Source organism: Drosophila mauritiana, chromosome 3R, assembly GCF_004382145.1.
Source record: "Drosophila mauritiana strain mau12 chromosome 3R, ASM438214v1, whole genome shotgun sequence".
Taxonomy (NCBI): Eukaryota; Metazoa; Arthropoda; class Insecta; order Diptera; family Drosophilidae; genus Drosophila; species Drosophila mauritiana.
The window spans coordinates 5,630,643-5,647,933 of NC_046670.1; the positions used below are offsets into that span (position 1 = coordinate 5,630,643).

Consider the following 17,291-nt stretch of genomic DNA (forward strand, 5'->3'; position numbering starts at 1 on the left):
AAACTGATTCGATTCATTGAAGTGTTTACCCTATGGACGACACCATTCAGCTTGTTTTCCCATCTCGATCCATCTAAACACTTTTCGATGCCAAATGCTCCGTGGAGAAAAACAGATCCCACCAGTTCACATACCAAGTGACTGTTTATCAATGAATCTTCAAGTGTTTTCCGCCTGGTAGCCTATTAGTAGCGCTCAGCCAGCTGATAAGGTCCATTGGGCAATACTACCATGTTATGCATGTACTGTACACATGGAAGATCGATCACATCTCACCCACTCAGTTTTTGGCCCCGGAGCCCATCTAACACACGTGAATCGTATCGACTGGCGGCCCGACCAAATGTCTATTGCGACTTTAATTGTCGGACATTACGAGTCGGCAGGTCCATTAAAAACGCTAATGAAGTTGCCCGAATGGAACTTGGACACATGTGTGTGCCCATCTCGTATCTCTTTTTCAGTCCGCAACACCACAACATTTTCATCTAAACAGCTCGCGAAACAACAAGCCATTCAACTGGTGCTAGTTGGACTCAACTCAATATTTGCCGATTTGAATGGCTGTCTATAAAACGCGATAAGTTAAAAAAGCAAAATAACACAAAAAAAAAGGCGACCGAGCACCAAAACCGTTTTATGCATGCGGTAAAAATTTGAATTTTTTAGCCAAAATTGAACAATAAACAAAATCACAAAAGCCAAAACATTTATCATTCAATTTCATGCCACCATGCTCTACGGCTAAGGCAGCCGTTCTCGAAATCATTTAAATGATTTTTTATTTGAAGCCAAATAAGCAAAGGAGTGGCCACCGAAAGCGGGGTGGTTGGATCGAATCCGATTTGGATTTGGATTGGGATGTGGATTTAGATTTAGATTTGGATTTGGCATTGCGCAAAGATTGCCTCAACAGCTGCCGGACGGAAGATTGAGTTGGAAATTGAATTTCAAATTGAAATTGAGGTGGGTGGCCATTTTGTCGGACGGACGGGCGGGCTGCCCAACAACTTGCGCAAATAGCACCATCATCAACAATTGGTGTGCGAGTATAATATCATCCGAATGCTCCGGCCTGTGGGCTGGAATTACTGGGAAATTTCTCGGGACCGCACACAGTCACCGCTCGGTTTGGTTGGCTAATGAAAGGCTGGAAAACAATTAACTATAAATTAAACGCACAATTTTCAAAACAAAATAAACACAAATAGGCCGGGGCACCATTTGTACGCTGCTTCCGAGCATTGTTTACTCAGCAATCGTCTTCCGTGGGTGTGAGTGGGTTAATCGCTCGGGAAGACAACGATTCATTTACCTAGCTCCACCGAGTCCATCCCAGTGGCAAACCCCATCGCCCGCCCGGCAGCAAAGCAATTAGGTAATGTCGCTGGCTCCCGGCCTAATCCCTTTTGGGAACTGGGATCACATCCCCCTCTTAGGACCAGGTCCATCCTCCCATAAAACAAAGAGCACTATGCCAATAACAAAATCAGGCTGGAAATGCTGTTATGCGGCATCGAAATGCTCTGCAAATGAACCATTACACATTAACTATTAACTATATTTAATAAGAAGTATTACAATCCACATACACTTTTGTAATTAATTTTTTAATCTGCCTGCTTTCTGACTTTAAAATATTATTGAAGCCAAGTATCTGACGCTACATACTTCTATGTTCATAGCTTAGAACAGAAACCCACACAATTTCCATGGACTCAGCCAGCGCGTAGAGTATCGCGCTGCGGAGTTTAGAGTTTAGTTGATGAATTTGTTGTGAAGTTATTCCTACCAAGAACTGTTAGTAGCAGGGATGTTGCATAAACAAACGCGTCGGCAGAGCAACACGTGCAACAACAACAACAATAGCAGTGGCAAATCGAAGTGTCAGTCGCAGTCGAAAATCCCATCTCCTCAGCCTCCTTCTTTTATGGCACACATGTGTGCAGCAGACGATCGACCGGCCAGAGATGGAGATCGAGGGACACGTCTGTGGATGGGGATCGTTTTCGGATTGGGATTGGTATTGGTATTGCGATTGGGATTGGGATTGGGACACGCAGTGGAGGGGCATGGTGAACAGGAGCATGGGAAGAGAACGCCGAAGCGCTGCGGCAAAGTGCATCGAGATGGGCCAAAACAAGAATGCAGTGCATTTTATAATAAGTGAACGGATCGGGCATTTTGTTTACACTTTAAGCTGTCCGGCCAGCGTTTTTGGCGTTTTCTTTTGAATTTCGCGTTCCGCCATTAAATGCACTCTCTGCTTAAGAATGCAGGCCTCCGCCCAATATGTTTAAACAAATAGCGAATATTGCCAATATTGTTTACCCGACGTCCTCGACGTTCCCGGTGACAGGCGACGACTAATTGCAGTTCAAAGATTGCGCATACGCCACTTGGGCCCCGACCCCGAACGCGGCCCATGACTAATTTCCATATTAATTACAAGCCAAATATCGGGCGGCCCGGTTTAAAAGGATTGCCGTCAAGTAGCTGACATCTCGTAGCACCCCGGCATGTGTGTCATAAAAAAGGTTGCATAAACAAATCCGGAGGCGGCGCAGTATAAACAAATTAGTAGCCGAGCCGCCGGACGAGCAGGACGATTTGCATTCACTCCGAGACCACATGCAGCGTGTGTCTTCAACCCTTCGAAATCCGAAGCGTGCTGTAAAACCGAAACTCCAAGTCAAAGAGTCCGTGAATTATGCGTGTTATTGGTTGCCGGAGTGTGCGGAATGGGCGGGTCTCGAAAAACTCACTCATAATTCAGAAAACACTCAATCTCGTTTCCCACTCGGTACACTTTCCTAATTGCCTGTGGATAATTGAAGGAATATTATACTCAGTAAACGTTACGATTTTCTATGGCAATCATAAGCACGACATCATATTTTAATCAATTTTTCGATTGATTCAAGTCAAAAAATAGTTAAATAGTCAAAATAGTCAAAAAAGCAATTTAAAAACACATTTTTGAACTATCCCATCCTAAGAATCCACATAGATAGTTTAAGCACCAACGTTCTCTAAAGGTTCTAAAGGAAAATATATAATTTTCACCAGTAACTCGTTATTGTAAAACAATTTAAAAAAACAGAAAATTTAAATTTAAATAAACACACAAATCTTTACCAGAAATATGAAATATGACAAGAATTTGGGAGCACAGTGGCGAAAAGATACATCCTCAAGCCGTTGTAGCCGTTATTTACCCAAGTAATTACAGCTGTCAATCGATTTTAGTGTCCCAAATTTGTCAAATGCCTGCGTGCTTTTAGTCTAAGAATGCGTCCAAGAGCAATATACGTACTTAGAGATCTCCTCATACCATTGTTTTTTCAGTTGGCAGTCACCAGACCAGCACGTTCAATGCCCCACTTTCGAAAATTTTCAGCACTTTAGAAAATATCTCGAAAAACTCCGAGGTTTAATACGCTTGGCGCCGATCGAAAAAACAATTAAATGTTTAATTTATACTTCTATCCTTAAATCTCAGATATTAAAGAAGATTTGTATGTATTATTTATATATCATATTTTTTTAAATCTTTTCTTAAACATTTTTCTTAGTGAAGAAAGGGGTGAACATGTTTGGGGTGTATTGAAAAATGTTTTGCTGGAAATACGAGAAACATTGTTTCTAACAACATTGTTTCCTTCTGAAGTGAATGTTTAGCAATGATCAGTCGATTTCAATTTCCACTGGGCACATGTCCTTTTTCGATCCTGGGCGTCAGTTGGTGATTCTATTTGTTTGTTTGTTTATAAACATCGCCTGGTCGGCCGGCCGTTAGAATTGTCGCCGCCGGGCACTTGAGGCATGTCCTTGTGTCGTCAGCCACCAACTGTGCTGCTAAGGACATGTCTATGTACCCAATTCCGATCCTAATTCCGATCCCAAGCCCGTTCCCACTCCTCCTCCTCCTCCTCCTCCTCCCACCCGCGACGATCTTGTGCAAAAGCGCCCGGGAAACATCGTATGTAAGTCAGTGGTTTGTGGGTCGCAGACGTCCGGCCCGACCCTTCTGACACATTGAAGCACTTCTATGTCGTCATTGAGTGGGCTCGTCATAGTCGGTCATCATCAGCGGCTTTCGGGTTTCGCAAGGCTCCGGCCACACGCATTCCACTTCAGCGGATCCCATTCCGAGGCCCTCATCTGCCAGATCGCTGTCATTCTGAAGGGTCTGAGGAGCCTCTCGCCTTCCCGCCCGCTGATGCGAATTGAGGTCATGTGGTATCAATTTATGTAACAATCGTTTAGCGGCTAAGCGCCTTTTGATGCATTCTTTTCAGAAAGCAGATCTCTTTCAGAGCATTTTAAAATCATTTTAAAATCTAGCAATAAGATCCCACCTCTATTTAGATGGATACTTAGTGGTTTCTTTCCTTTTGCCAACATCTTCCATTTAAGTTTTATAAAATAATTGTAAATTCTTTTGGGAATAAGGAAATACCAAACCAATCTCTCACTATATAATAAAGTGACTTTTGAAGAAGAATAGTAATCTGTTAAGCTCATTTGGCTCTTAAATAGTAAAGAAAATAGCAAAAAGCCGCATATAGATACCTATAAAAATCACAATACAGGTTTAAGGCAAAAAACAAATAAATCACTTTAAGCCTGTGATCTTCTTCCAGGATAAGTTGATTATTGTTTTCCAAACTGCATTGTTGTAACTGCATGAAGTGAAGTAATTTTAGTGCAGCAGTCTGTTTCAAAATATTCAGTGAAGAAAAGAAAATTCAAGGCACACCAAGTTTCTTTTAATTCATAATTTTATTTAGCTCTCGGGTAGATACGACTAAATCTTAATGCTACTAAAGCTATGGGACATCTATTGGTTACACATAGAGGCTAAAACACAATTTCTACGGCTATCACAAAAACGTAACCCCGGTTCTCCTCCGAGACATGGTCACTCCCAACCTAGTCGATCTCCACATTCTCGTCAACATCCTCCGCCGCCGAGTGAACGCTCTCCGCTCCGCTCTCGACGCTCATCATCTGGCCATTGGGGCTCGGACACGGCGTTCGCTGAGGACGCACTGCACCCGGGATGGGGATGGGAACTGGCGATGAGGACGCCGATGATGCAGTCACAAAGCTGGAGCTCTGAGTGGGTGGTGGTATGGGTTGCGGCACCTTGTGTTGCGGGTAGAAGTACGGGAATGGCATCTGCATCTGTGGCAGCGGAAGACCGCCGTAGGCCAGCTGCAGCTGATGGCGATAGATGTTTATCAGGGCGGGATCGAGGCCGTGTCCAGCGCCGGGAGCAGCCATGTGGGCGTAGGTGGTGCTGCCATCCTCTCGCACCAAGACCTGGACGGGAACCCTCTTGCTGGCACCCAACAGGGCGGCCTCGTGCTGCTGGATCTGCTTGCGCTTGGTCTTGTAGCGGCGGTTTTGGAACCAGATCTTCACCTGGGTCTCCGTCAGGCGCAGGCTCTTGGCCATCTCGCTGCGTTCCGGACCGGACAAGTAGCGCTGTTGGGCAAAGCGGCGCTCCAGCTCGAAGACCTGGGCGTGGCTGAAGGCGGCACGCGACCGCTTCTTGCGGCTCAATCCACTGCCGTCGTGGGAGAGCGGCGACTCCGAGGGGGAACTGCTCAATGGCGGCGGTGAGTCGCAGTCTGTAAAGGGAAATTTGCGCAAAGTTAGCATACATCCTATACAAAAGGCCAATGAATAAGTAGCGTTCTTTTCAAAGTCCATTAGAGCCTGAATGGCGTTAATTCCGTGCAGGTTACTTACCGGAATCGTTGCTGGTGCAGCGTCTCATGTCCAACGGAGCGGTGAGGGTGGATCCGAAATAGGCCAATTTGCGCTGCATGTAGTCCGCGGCACTGGAGTTCGATGTGCCCGTTGCCTGGTGATGGTGGTTATTGTTGTCCATCGCCGCCGCATAATACTGCAGATAGTGGTTGGGTTGCCTGGCACTCGGCTGGATCTCCTTGGGTTGGGCCAGCTTGTAGAGGCCGAGATCTCGGCAGCAGAGCTGCGGCGACTTGGAGGCCGATCTCTCGCGATCGGAGGAGGGCTTCAGCTTTTCCGGTTCCGGTTCGGAGTCCACGCTGGACATGCGACGTGTTTCCGGATTGCTGCGCGTTAGGATATCGTTGATGGAGAAGGGCGTGGTGAGCGATTTGCTCAGACCCGCCATCGCAGCACTGACACCCGCGCTTTCCATATTCAGCATTTTTCGAATTTTCTGAATATTTCGGATATATATATAGGTATTGTCTTGGGCCTTCCGACACTTGTTCACTACGGATTTCTCTTGATTTTCCGATCTTCACGACTCGAGGGCTGCGCAGCGAATGTGCTTCAACAGGACGCTCCGGGCTGTCTTTAAATAGTGGCCGAGATCCCCGGCGAGAATCACTCGGTCTCACGGAGTGGAAATGTGCGCCGTACTCAAGTGGCTCGTCGGCATCCGTGGGGGTGGAAACTGGCATTCGACTCCTGCCATTGGTGGATCCGAAACCTAGCTGGAGAGCCTTTGAGTTTCCTCTCAAGTGCGTAAACAAAGTCGGTCGTAAATGGCTACGGTTGATTCCACGTACTTGTATGGTGCGCTTTTTCTCGCGGGGAGTGCATGCATCCTGTTTATTGTTTATAGCCCGCTAGCTGCTCCTCCGTATTTTTTCTTCCACATTTTGGGTACAGTCCTCAAAATGGGATTACGTACCATACCCACTCCCATCTCAACCCATTGTTTAAACGAACGATTTGTTTAGAATTTAAATCATTCGGAAACAATCTTCCGTAAACTCCAACCTTTAAGTGTAAGTAGGTTAGTTGGGTCATGGGATTGTTTGGAATCGTTAGCCAAAAACTAAACAATACTTTAATGGGTCTAACGAATATTATTTCTTCGTAGCTGCCTACTTTAAATCGAGCATTCGGTTTTAGGGAACTACATAATATAATCAACTTAAATAGCATATTCCCGTATGCCACTTGCTTACATTATGAATTTTTATTAGGCTATTATAATAATAGTATTAATAGCTAATATCTTAACATTCTATAATATATTTTACTGGACCAAACATTATTAGGATTCCTTAGTAAATCCAGCCAGTTTTTCGAAAAGTGAGCAAGATATTGGAAGTATTCACCTAACAGCTTTTGTTAATGGTCTCTAGTTCGTGGAAAATTCTTAAGTAAATTTATAAAAAATTCCTTAAAAACTAGCTTGCAAGAACAGATTGTTTTATAGTTTTAAAATGGATACATATTTAGGGACTCATTTGAAAAGTTTTTTATAATTTAGTATACATGTTTTAATATGTATTAAGTAAGCAAATGAAACTAAAATAATATTGCCTTTGCATCAATATAACTAAATCAAACTTGAGAACATATAAATCCCCAGACTGAGATTTTATACGAAATATCGCAACGAATTAAGAAACTATAGTTCACATTAAACGCAACTGGTTATGTAGTTAACCTGGACAAATATTCCAGAGATCACTCAAAGAGTACTCAAGGAAAGTTCCTCTCATTGGTTGGCATGGAGCCCAAAGAGCGCTGATTGGATGCCCGGAGGCTGTGGCAATATGGCTGCCCACTCGGACGGAAAGACACTCAACCGAATCACTCGAATCGAGTGGCATGTGGGATGCTGGGATGTTCGGATGCTGGGAACAAATCCGAGCGAAACGAGCACGCGTTCTCATCGCATCGCCGCTGGGGTGGCTTTTGTGCCTTTTGATTCCGGATCTCGGTGCGATTCCTGCTCTCCACTGCACTTCACACCTTCGGGCTATAATCTTTTTATTGCCAATTCAGTGGCTCTTGAAGCCGCGGGCGCCGCAAAGTCAAGCCAACAATGGAAGACCAGCGCGAAAGTGAAGGAAGTGAGTGGGGTGAGTGGGCGGGGGTTCCGTGTTTTGCGGTCAGATTTGAGTAACCAATTCAGGACCAAGTGCGGTGTGCGATTGGAATGGATCGGGGCAGGAACTGCTACTCGTTATACCATTTCGCCTGAATGGGTTTCGATAATACTCGAGTAATTAGTATATAATGATGCTTGTGGCAGGCGCACGCGCCCAAAGGACGCGACTCTCCGCTCGTGTTGTCGCTAATTTTGTTAGCTTCTTTTGCTGATGCGATTACCCTCGAATGGAGCAGGTATTCAATTACATAAAAGTGGAGGGGGCCGAGAAAATCCATCCCACCCCTATGATGAATTGGCATTTTCAATTAAATTCGACAGTTTCTTGTTTGATTTCCGAATGCCCATCGCCCAGAAGTCTCGCAGGCTTGTTGTCCTTGTGGTATTGAGTTTTATTTAATGGTTTATCAAAAGCCACTTCTAATGTTTGCCTTTCCCTGCTTTTCATTACCATTCATGGATCTGGCTGGGAAACCTGATCTCCTTGTGCCACTTTAATGTTGAATGGGGACAAGTGCTTTTCATCGTCAAGTTTTCTTTGCTGTTGTCTCTCACAAACTAGAAAAAATTTAAATTCAAAAGTACGGCTGGCCATTCCGTTCTTGAAAATAATATCAATATTAGTATTGTAGTAATATATAAACTAGTCAATATTAGTACAATTCATGTATTTCTATAAATTAACATGTATTTTTTAAAAATTGATGTATTAAAATAAAATACATGATAAAAGTTAATTAGTTACTATTTGTGAGACAAGCATTTCCTGATTTCAGAATCCGGTCATGTGGAATGTGGATTCCTTTCAAAAGGATTTTAGTGCAAAGGACTTCCACCCTTGCCAGCTCACTTCCAGATATTGAAATTGAGTCTATAACACCAATACAACGTGTTTAGCTAATTTAAAGACCTTAAAATCGTGGCGGCCATACAAAAGGGTGGGACAGTGGTGTAAACAGCAGTTGATAATAAGTATGCCAGAAAAACTGGTTAAAAATAAATAAATTTAATAAGTCAGTTGGCTTAAAACAGGATCTACTCCTTTATTATTACGACTTGATTCGATACTATATCGTCAACTATAATGCTCAAAATAGAACTACGCTTAAGCAGGAACACTGTATATAAGTTCTCCTTATCCAGACACACAATTAAATGTCTTATTGCTTAATTTCACTTAAATTACTTTTTATCGCTGTAAAAACGCTGTGTGACCAGAGGAGATGAAAAACATAGGTATTTTACACAACATTTTCTCTACATCCATTTAACGGTGCATTGTACAGGTCTACACTTTCAGCGGTTGTAGTCTTTGCTTAACGCGGAGACTTAATATGGAGACTTTTTAGGGAGAAATTCAAAATTCCTGTTCAATTTTTTCGAATATATAATTTATCCTATAGGTTACTAAGCTGCATTTAATATCGAAGTATTGACGCAGAAAAAGGAACATGTTTTCCGCACTTAGCAATGAGAATCTTATCCAGCAAACGAAAATAAAACGCAGAAAGGTAAATTTAAATTTTAACCGTAAAACATTGATACCTACGGCCCTGGCCCGATAAAGTAATTAGCCACTTGCGAAAGCAAAATTAGCAAAGGTTGGCCTATAAAACAAAAATTGTTTCTGGTTTTCGATTTAAGTTTCTTTTCCCAGTACTCCAGTCCGCCAGGACACCAACCCAGGATCCAAGAAGCGGCGAACACTACAGATCCGAACGGTGGAGCCCTTAAAATGGCTCTGATGGCCGAATTTCTGTATATGACCCCCTGGCGGCATTCGTTCAAAAAGCCACCTTCCGAGGCCGCCAGAAACTCACCCACCAAACCACTCCTCCACCGCCACAGGACACCGACAACTTTGTGACGCCAGGACTCCGACTAGAGGATTAGTGTCGCTGTCGGTGAACAGTGTGATATAGTTTGGAAATAGCTAGTACCAAGAAGTGGGGTCGGTGCTTTGCTCAATGAACTTGGCCAACATTCACATGAAGTACGAAACAAGTACAAAGGATTGCACAGAGCCATTACAGAGTAATGTTTGCCATTAATCTGATTGGATTGGTAAGTGGATCCTAATCGATTGCAAGGAATTCAGTGCGCGGAAAGACTCAGATTTTCTTTTAAATTCGTCTGTCTCGTTAATAGTAACAACCTTAATTAATCGCGTTATGGCTTTATATCAAAAATTGATAAGAATCGCTAGCCGCTACAATGTGACGATATCCGTCTGTCCATCCGATTGTACAACTGTCGGTAGAGCTACAAAAAATTAAAACTCATAATTTAAATATCATATATAATATCTGGAAAAATGTGTTTTCATTTAACATAAAGGATTTGATAGAGATATTTTATACTTTAATATATATACTTTACAGGAAAGGAAACACTGTCTTTTCCTTACATGTCATCGAATATAGTCATATGATAAAGTCAAACGCTAATATATCTGTGGAAATTTTTCTATTGATATTGATTGGGAATCTTAACTGTTTAGTTGTTTGCATCGGTGCCTTAGATTGTTTACAGAAATCAAAAGTAGAATAGGATGCTGAATTACCGGCGGAAGGCTCTCGATTTTCATTGCCAAGAGGCATCTTTCAGTGGAGCGAATTGAACGAATTGAAGGCGACATCAACGCCATTGGATTATTGGCTTATTTGGATTTAATTTTCTGAGTGCCAGTTTCCACACGCCATAAATCAAGCGCTCCAAACTGCCGCCGCTCGGATTCCGAATGCAATTACTCAATTAATTTGAATATAATTGTCACAATTTTCCACTTGAAACCGCACAAAGCCATAAACCGATGGATATAAAGCAGAGACACCCAGTTTTGGGGCGCTTCGGCGGGGCAAATGTAAAACGAGATCGCAATTTTATGCGCACATCAAATAAAAATGTACACAGCGCCTCGATGGATTTTCCGATAAAATGTCAAAGGCTTTTATGAAGCGACTGTGCCGGAGTCACTCCGCAATCCACTTGACAGCATGGATCTGGATCTGGATCTGTGGCAGTGACAGCAAGAGTGAAAGGCGAAAAGGCTAACTAAAAAGACGCGGAACGTGAAGGGTCGGCTACCAGATACCCCTGAATGAACCTGTTACAATTACGTGGAACTAACCAATTAAAGTGCATATTGATTAAAAAAATTATGTGTTCTAAAGAATGAATGAAAACATTATATTCTGAAATTTATTCTATTATCTTTATACTCTTTAAGGAGTATTCAAAGTTCCAATTTCTAATGCAGGTAATCTAAGTCATGTATCATACATGTAGCTGGAATAAGAGCAATCGAGAAAACATTTGACTAAAATGTATCTTCTAGTTTTTATACCTTCTTGTTCTTTAATGTTATTAAAATGCATAAAATAATAATATAACTAATATTCTGTATAATGATATATAATATATAATACTAATTTAAATTTAAAGGACGAAGACATTTAAAAATTAACTTTGTGTTTAAGAATTATATATTCAAAAGATTAAGAAGTAACACTATCGCCTTATAATTCCCAGCTTCCGGGATTGCATAAATATTTAGTATGGGCTCAGGATATAATTACGCAATTGATCTGGCGGCATTATTCAAAGACAGCGGAAAATGGGAAACTGTATTGGACCCAAAACCACCGATTGAGCTGCTGCCATTGTAGCGTTTTCATACTGTTTATTTATTGTTGTTAATAAATCTTAATTTGCTTACCTTACGCCTGCTTTGGCGGCCTGACATTGAGGAAATGCAAACGAGAGTAGTGAAAGCAATCGGGAGAAAGGGGAAAGTGCGTAATGGGGCTGTGTGGTGAAGGGGGCGGGAGGCCCGCAGCTGCGACTGCGGCTCTTGAACCTTTGATCCTCTAACGGTACATGAATTAAACGGCGCTCCAGGGCGAACTCTATCCTGGCTTATCGCTAACTCCCCGATCCTTCGTGTGATATATGGGAATGACAAATTCTCCACTTGAGAGCTGCGCCGGTCTAGACTCCAGACCGGGGTCCCAGATCCTCGACGGAGGGGCAAACGTCGCCGCAACATTGCCGCCGACATTGAAAGACGAGACCGTAATTGTTTATGGGTCGCATATTCATATTCCGCCTTCGCGACGGGGCGTGGCTGGTCAGTGTGGTCCATTAGGTCATGTTTAGTGCCACTTGACATGCATTATCCTCCGCCTGCGAGGGCGTTTTGTTGGCAACTCCACGGACTCCTCCTTTGGAACACTGGGAGCTGAGAGGAATGGCAATCTTTAGGAGGAGGCTTATCGCAAGTCAAAGAATTTTTTTGTAATATAGAAATTTTTTGGCTTAAGGATAAGGCTTTCCAAAACAAGTAATACATTTATTCGGTACGTATAAATATTCTAAGAGCCTGAGGGCCGTTTCTGACTAAACTTATAAATAACAAACATAGTCTAGTGTCAGATACCCTCTAATGTCACGCATATAATGGTTGGTAATAAATTGTCAGTTAATTTTCCGAGTCAAAGGATCAAAAATGCAAGAGTGATATATTTTCAATGCATTCGAAGGTTACCAAGATGTTTTAACCATTATGCAACGTAAAGGTTTATGGTTGATTAGTATAGTTATAGTTTCAAATCATTTTTAATATCATTTACAAAGTTCCCTCACATAACTATATGATATCTCACACTGGAAGCCAACTTAAATTAATTATATTCATTGCGTGCAGTTGAGCTAATCCGTGATCCCCGTGATTGACACATAACCCAAGGGAACAGATCCGGAGTCGGAGTATCCACCCGACGGCTGACCCCAGAAGCTCCGGCTGTCAGAAATGAGGAAACTCAAAGCGAAAGTGTGATCAGCTGCACTTGTTGGTCTGTGGCTGCAACCCCCCGTTCACCCGATGACCCCTGGCATGTGTTTGTGGAGTAATTGATATGCCACTGCCACAACACCACCGACACCACTGATCCACCACCAGACTCAAGCCCCCAATGAAATATTAGCCTTTGCCCGATGGCTGTCATAAAATGCCGAGGAGGAGCGGTTTTCTGTGCCCTGCACTTCGTATCTGAACGAGAGTATCTGTATCTGGGGAGGCAGGGAAACATTTTACAGTTGCATTGATGCCACTTAAACGTTTCATAAATGCAACCTTTGTAATGTCTGCCGCCAACGCACTTCCCCTTTCCCCCTCCCCGGGAATCCCTGCGAAAAGCAGAAAAGGGAAAACATTTCCATTTCCAATAAAGCGGAAATTGTGGTGTTTTCATTCGCCTTCGAATTCGTTTTTCATAAAACTGATCGCTCGCTCCGATAAAATTGATTTATGCGGCGATCGGCGGCAATTATACGCAGATGCGGTGCCTAATGGATCGGTGGCCGATCGAAAGCTGTTCATGAAGATATAAATACGAGTGCGCCAGAGCAAGGAGTCATGGTATTCCGTGGTGTAAGTTCATGCGACAGGCCAAGCTGAAATTCCGATTGATCTTCAGCTGAAATGGGTAGCATTGTATTGAGTCTGCAAGATACAAAAGGATGCGGGACGAAAATCTTTCAATATTTACTTTCTATAATTGATAAAAAGCTATTTCTATCTATAAGGATAGAAGATCTCTTTTTACATCCATACATAAAACTAATTTTTGAAAATTTCCCAACAAGTTCCGAAAATCAAACCCATGTCCACTGCACACAAAAATCCATAAGAATAGAATATATTGTCTGAACTGGTTGGTCTTAAGCTTTATTTATTGTCCAATATATACATAAAACAAAGAACTAGAGCTATGAGGCGTTTTCCTTACACTACAACATATATTCTGCTTGAAACTGCAATAAATTAGAGACTCGAATCCTTCGTCCTGCGAGATGCCCACTACATGTGCTGCATCTGTTGCTGCTGTGCATGATGCTGCTGCTGCTGAGATTGCTGCATGGTTGGGGGCCACATCACGTGGTTGGGAATCGGCGGGGGCAGAGAAGTGGGCGAGTCCAGGGGCTCGGACTTCAACTTCAGGTGCTTGGAGATGCCCTCGCAGTCGATGTCGCCACGTTTCGACTTGTAGCGGCGATTCTGGAACCAAATCTTCACCTGGGTGGCCGACAGGTTGAGCTTCTGGGCGATTATCTCGCGCTCCGCACCCGTCAGATACTTTTTGAGTCGAAAGCGACACTCCAGCTCCAGGACCTGTGCCTGGGAAAAGAGCACGCGAGGCTTTCGCTTCATCCGGGGCTTGGTCGAACCACTGTTGCTCCCGGGGTTGCTGTTCCCACTGACGCTGTTTTTTCGCAGCTCGGAACGCGAGGAGGTAACCTGGCTGTTATCCTCTGAAAGATGAAAAATATCGAGAATATAGTAGAATATAATAGTTATAAATAGTTTAGGTACTAGGCACTAGTTTAGGATAATATTCAAACGATGTTATAATTTGCCGCCATTACTATTTCACCCTTAAATCATCTTTCAATCCTTAAACACTTTGACGTTAATTTGAATGAAATGGGAACTATCTTTGAACTTTAAAAAATGTTAAGTTTTAAAAGAGGTGAACAACGAATTTGTTTTAATTTGTTGTTTAAGCCCATTATCCTCATTTTTAATATCCGAAGGCACAATTCCTATGTATGTATTCCCCAAATCTTTTTAATTGTTTACATATTGACATTATTGACATACACTTTCCTAGATCCACTTCTCCATTAAACAAGTTTGCGTTGAAGATACTCACTTTTTTTGGCGCCCTCATCTGCACCGTAGATGCTCCTTAGGGAGGACGAGTTGTTAGCTGTCTCCATGAGTCGCTGCGATAGGGGATTGACGCACAGCTTCTGCGTTGGAGCTTGCAGGCTGTCCACCTCAGCGGAGCTGTTGAGGTCCAGGGTGGGCGAGGGCGTGACGTAGGGCGTGGGTATGTACTCGCTCTTGATGCCCACCGCCGAGGGCGTGGCTCCGCCGTACACCTCACCAGATCCGGCGTAGTTGTAGTTGTAGGTGGCGGGGGTCTGGTAGGCCGTGGCCGAGGCGCCGGCGTAGAACTGCGTGGCGGACATGTTGTAGGCCGAGGCGGAGTGCTGGAAACTCTGATGGGGATGTCCGTGATGGTGCTGGAACATGTGGGCGGGCATACCGTAGTCCTGGTATCCGCCGTAGAGCTGGTGCGGCGGGGGTGGCAAGAGCGGCGATAGGGACGACGATGTGGTGGTGCCATCGTCCAAGTGCTGGTGATGCAGTTGCTGCTGCGGAATCGGCAGCTCGGATTGCTGATGCTGCTGGTGGTTGAGGTACTGGTGGGGATGCTGGTACTCACCGGCGCCGAAGAGCGCCGAGGCAGTCGCCGCGCTGCGGGAAAGCAGGAAAATAGAAAAGCGCAAGGTTAGAAAAGGGGCAACACACAGTCTCGTATATGGCCGCCATATGTTGCATCACGGAGGACACAGCACGGGGAGCCGGGCCGAGGACTTTTTGCCCACTTCCTGCTGGCGCGACAGGATCCATGGTGACATCATTTCATGGCTCATCAGGCAATTAAGGACGCCCCTGTGCGGCGGTCCACACATGCGAATCACACATGTTGACCAGCCCAGAAAGGATCGGTCGGACAAGCGATCGCCGTGACTCCCGACTGCCTGCCTCGGACGTTGTTGTTCTTATTGTTAACACTGTGTCTCCTTGTCTTTGTCTTCGGCCTCTTGTACAAATAACGATGATTTGTCAAAGCCTCGAGCTCAACGCTCAACGCTCAACGCTCAACGCTCGACGCTCTGCGATCCCAGATCCTATTTGCAATTCATGCTTTCTATGTGTTTTCATAGGATTTCTTCTGCTACGTCTCGGCGGAAGGTTATCAAAATATTATCTTTCGTTGGAAAATTGGTAGAAATTAATTTTCCTATGGAGCCCTATTAAATAAAAATAAATAAAAGCGAGCGGGACGGGACGGGGAAGGGCGCTGTCTTCGAGAAGAAGTCACTGACAGGTAGAAGTGGTGGAAACGTCCATGTATGCCAGTTAATAGCTAAAAATGGCTCAACTAACAGTTTTTTTTTTTAAACTCTCTGAACTGCACAGATACCTTCTTAAATCCGTTCTAAATCCTTGCAATTTAGCCAGTTAGCCGGTATAATAAATATATATCATATATGTGCACTGGTTCGATTAAGTTTAATTTGCTTTTGGTAATATATAGACCGAAGTACCTATTGGTATTGGTCTACTCCGCAGTGTTGTGATCCACATGATTTTGTTTGCTTTTGACCCTTTATGTATAATTGATTCAAAACTTCCAAGCTTACCCATCGATATGCCCGTAGGAACCTTCGTAGGCCTCCGTTTGGTTGACCATGTTCAGGATATCCTTGACCGAAAACGGAGTGGTATTCAGGGCATCCGCGTTCGTCAGGCTGCCCGGACTGGGGGACTGAGTGTAGTGATCGTAGTAGCCACCCGATTGAGCCTGCTGCTGGTGATGCTGCAACATCCTCGCAGTGCGATCACTTGGCCACTTGAGAAGCACTTCGATTTAAATAAGTCCAACAATTTGCCAAATCGCACTTGAACTTGCGACACTTGAACTGGAATCTTGCTAGTCGGGTAATCAAGCAAACACTCCACGCAACTATAAGCGCAACCGTAAGTGAGTCGAAGCCCGTAATCGGCAATCCGTAGTCCGTAACCCGTAAGCCGAAAAGCGCTGTTCCGATGCGCACTCGACCGTGTCTGCAATTTGTCAGCTCGATTTTGGTACTGAACGCGTACTCCTTTCACCCCAGACCGCCTCATGCCGCTGTGTTTTTGGTTGTGTGTGAGCGAACAGAGCATACGGGCAAAATGGCCGCCCCGGAGCCAATCACAGCACAGCATCGGAATGCGAGTGCGGCATCTCGCTCTTCGGTTGCTCTTCTGCACTAGAGATGTGTGAGGTTGTCATAGGTTTATAACGAGATTTATAAAATATGTATCCAAATATAGAAACTAAATTACGTTAATTAATAAGTAATTGATTTCCCAAGTGTAAATATAATAGCTTAAGAATATATATGGTATTAAAAATATATTGTTAGTTCTGCCCATCACTAAATCCAAACATGTATGCTCGTATGCATGTATGAAAGTATCTTTGCACAATCGCACACATTGTACCTGACTATCAGATTCAACAACTGACTCCGCCAACTGCTCCTCGTTGTTATTAGTTGTTTGTTCGCAGCCACTTTATGCAGATTTTGTGTCGCTACTTGAGCTTAAGTATCCGTATTTATTATCGTAAAGTCCTTAAGTTTTATAGTCTCCATGTATTTACGTTTGTCCGCTCGTCTTGTGTATGAAACGGTTGTCAAGTGGCGCTCAAGTGCAGATTTTCGCACACTTGATTTTAAGAGTGTACTAAGCTAACAA

General features: G+C 43.7%; 2 protein-coding genes across 2 annotated transcripts; both read right to left on the minus strand.

Annotated features, from left to right (window-relative positions):
• Positions 1–4,798: 4,798 nt before the first annotated feature.
• LOC117143358 (homeobox protein bagpipe) lies at positions 4,799–6,312 on the minus strand. The gene is made up of 2 exons (XM_033308031.1): positions 5,761–6,312; positions 4,799–5,639 (listed from the first exon to the last, which is right to left on the minus strand). Exons 1-2 carry the CDS (start codon positions 6,203–6,205, stop codon positions 4,936–4,938), a joined length of 1,149 nt encoding a protein of 382 aa, XP_033163922.1. The 5' UTR covers positions 6,206–6,312; the 3' UTR covers positions 4,799–4,935.
• A 7,320-nt stretch (positions 6,313–13,632) lies between these two features.
• On the minus strand, positions 13,633–17,103 carry LOC117143425 (muscle-specific homeobox protein tinman). Its single transcript, XM_033308131.1, has 4 exons — positions 17,037–17,103; positions 16,190–16,796; positions 14,626–15,236; positions 13,633–14,224 (listed from the first exon to the last, which is right to left on the minus strand). Exons 2-4 carry the CDS (start codon positions 16,372–16,374, stop codon positions 13,773–13,775), a joined length of 1,248 nt encoding a protein of 415 aa, XP_033164022.1. The 5' UTR covers positions 16,375–16,796; positions 17,037–17,103; the 3' UTR covers positions 13,633–13,772.
• Positions 17,104–17,291: the final 188 nt, after the last annotated feature.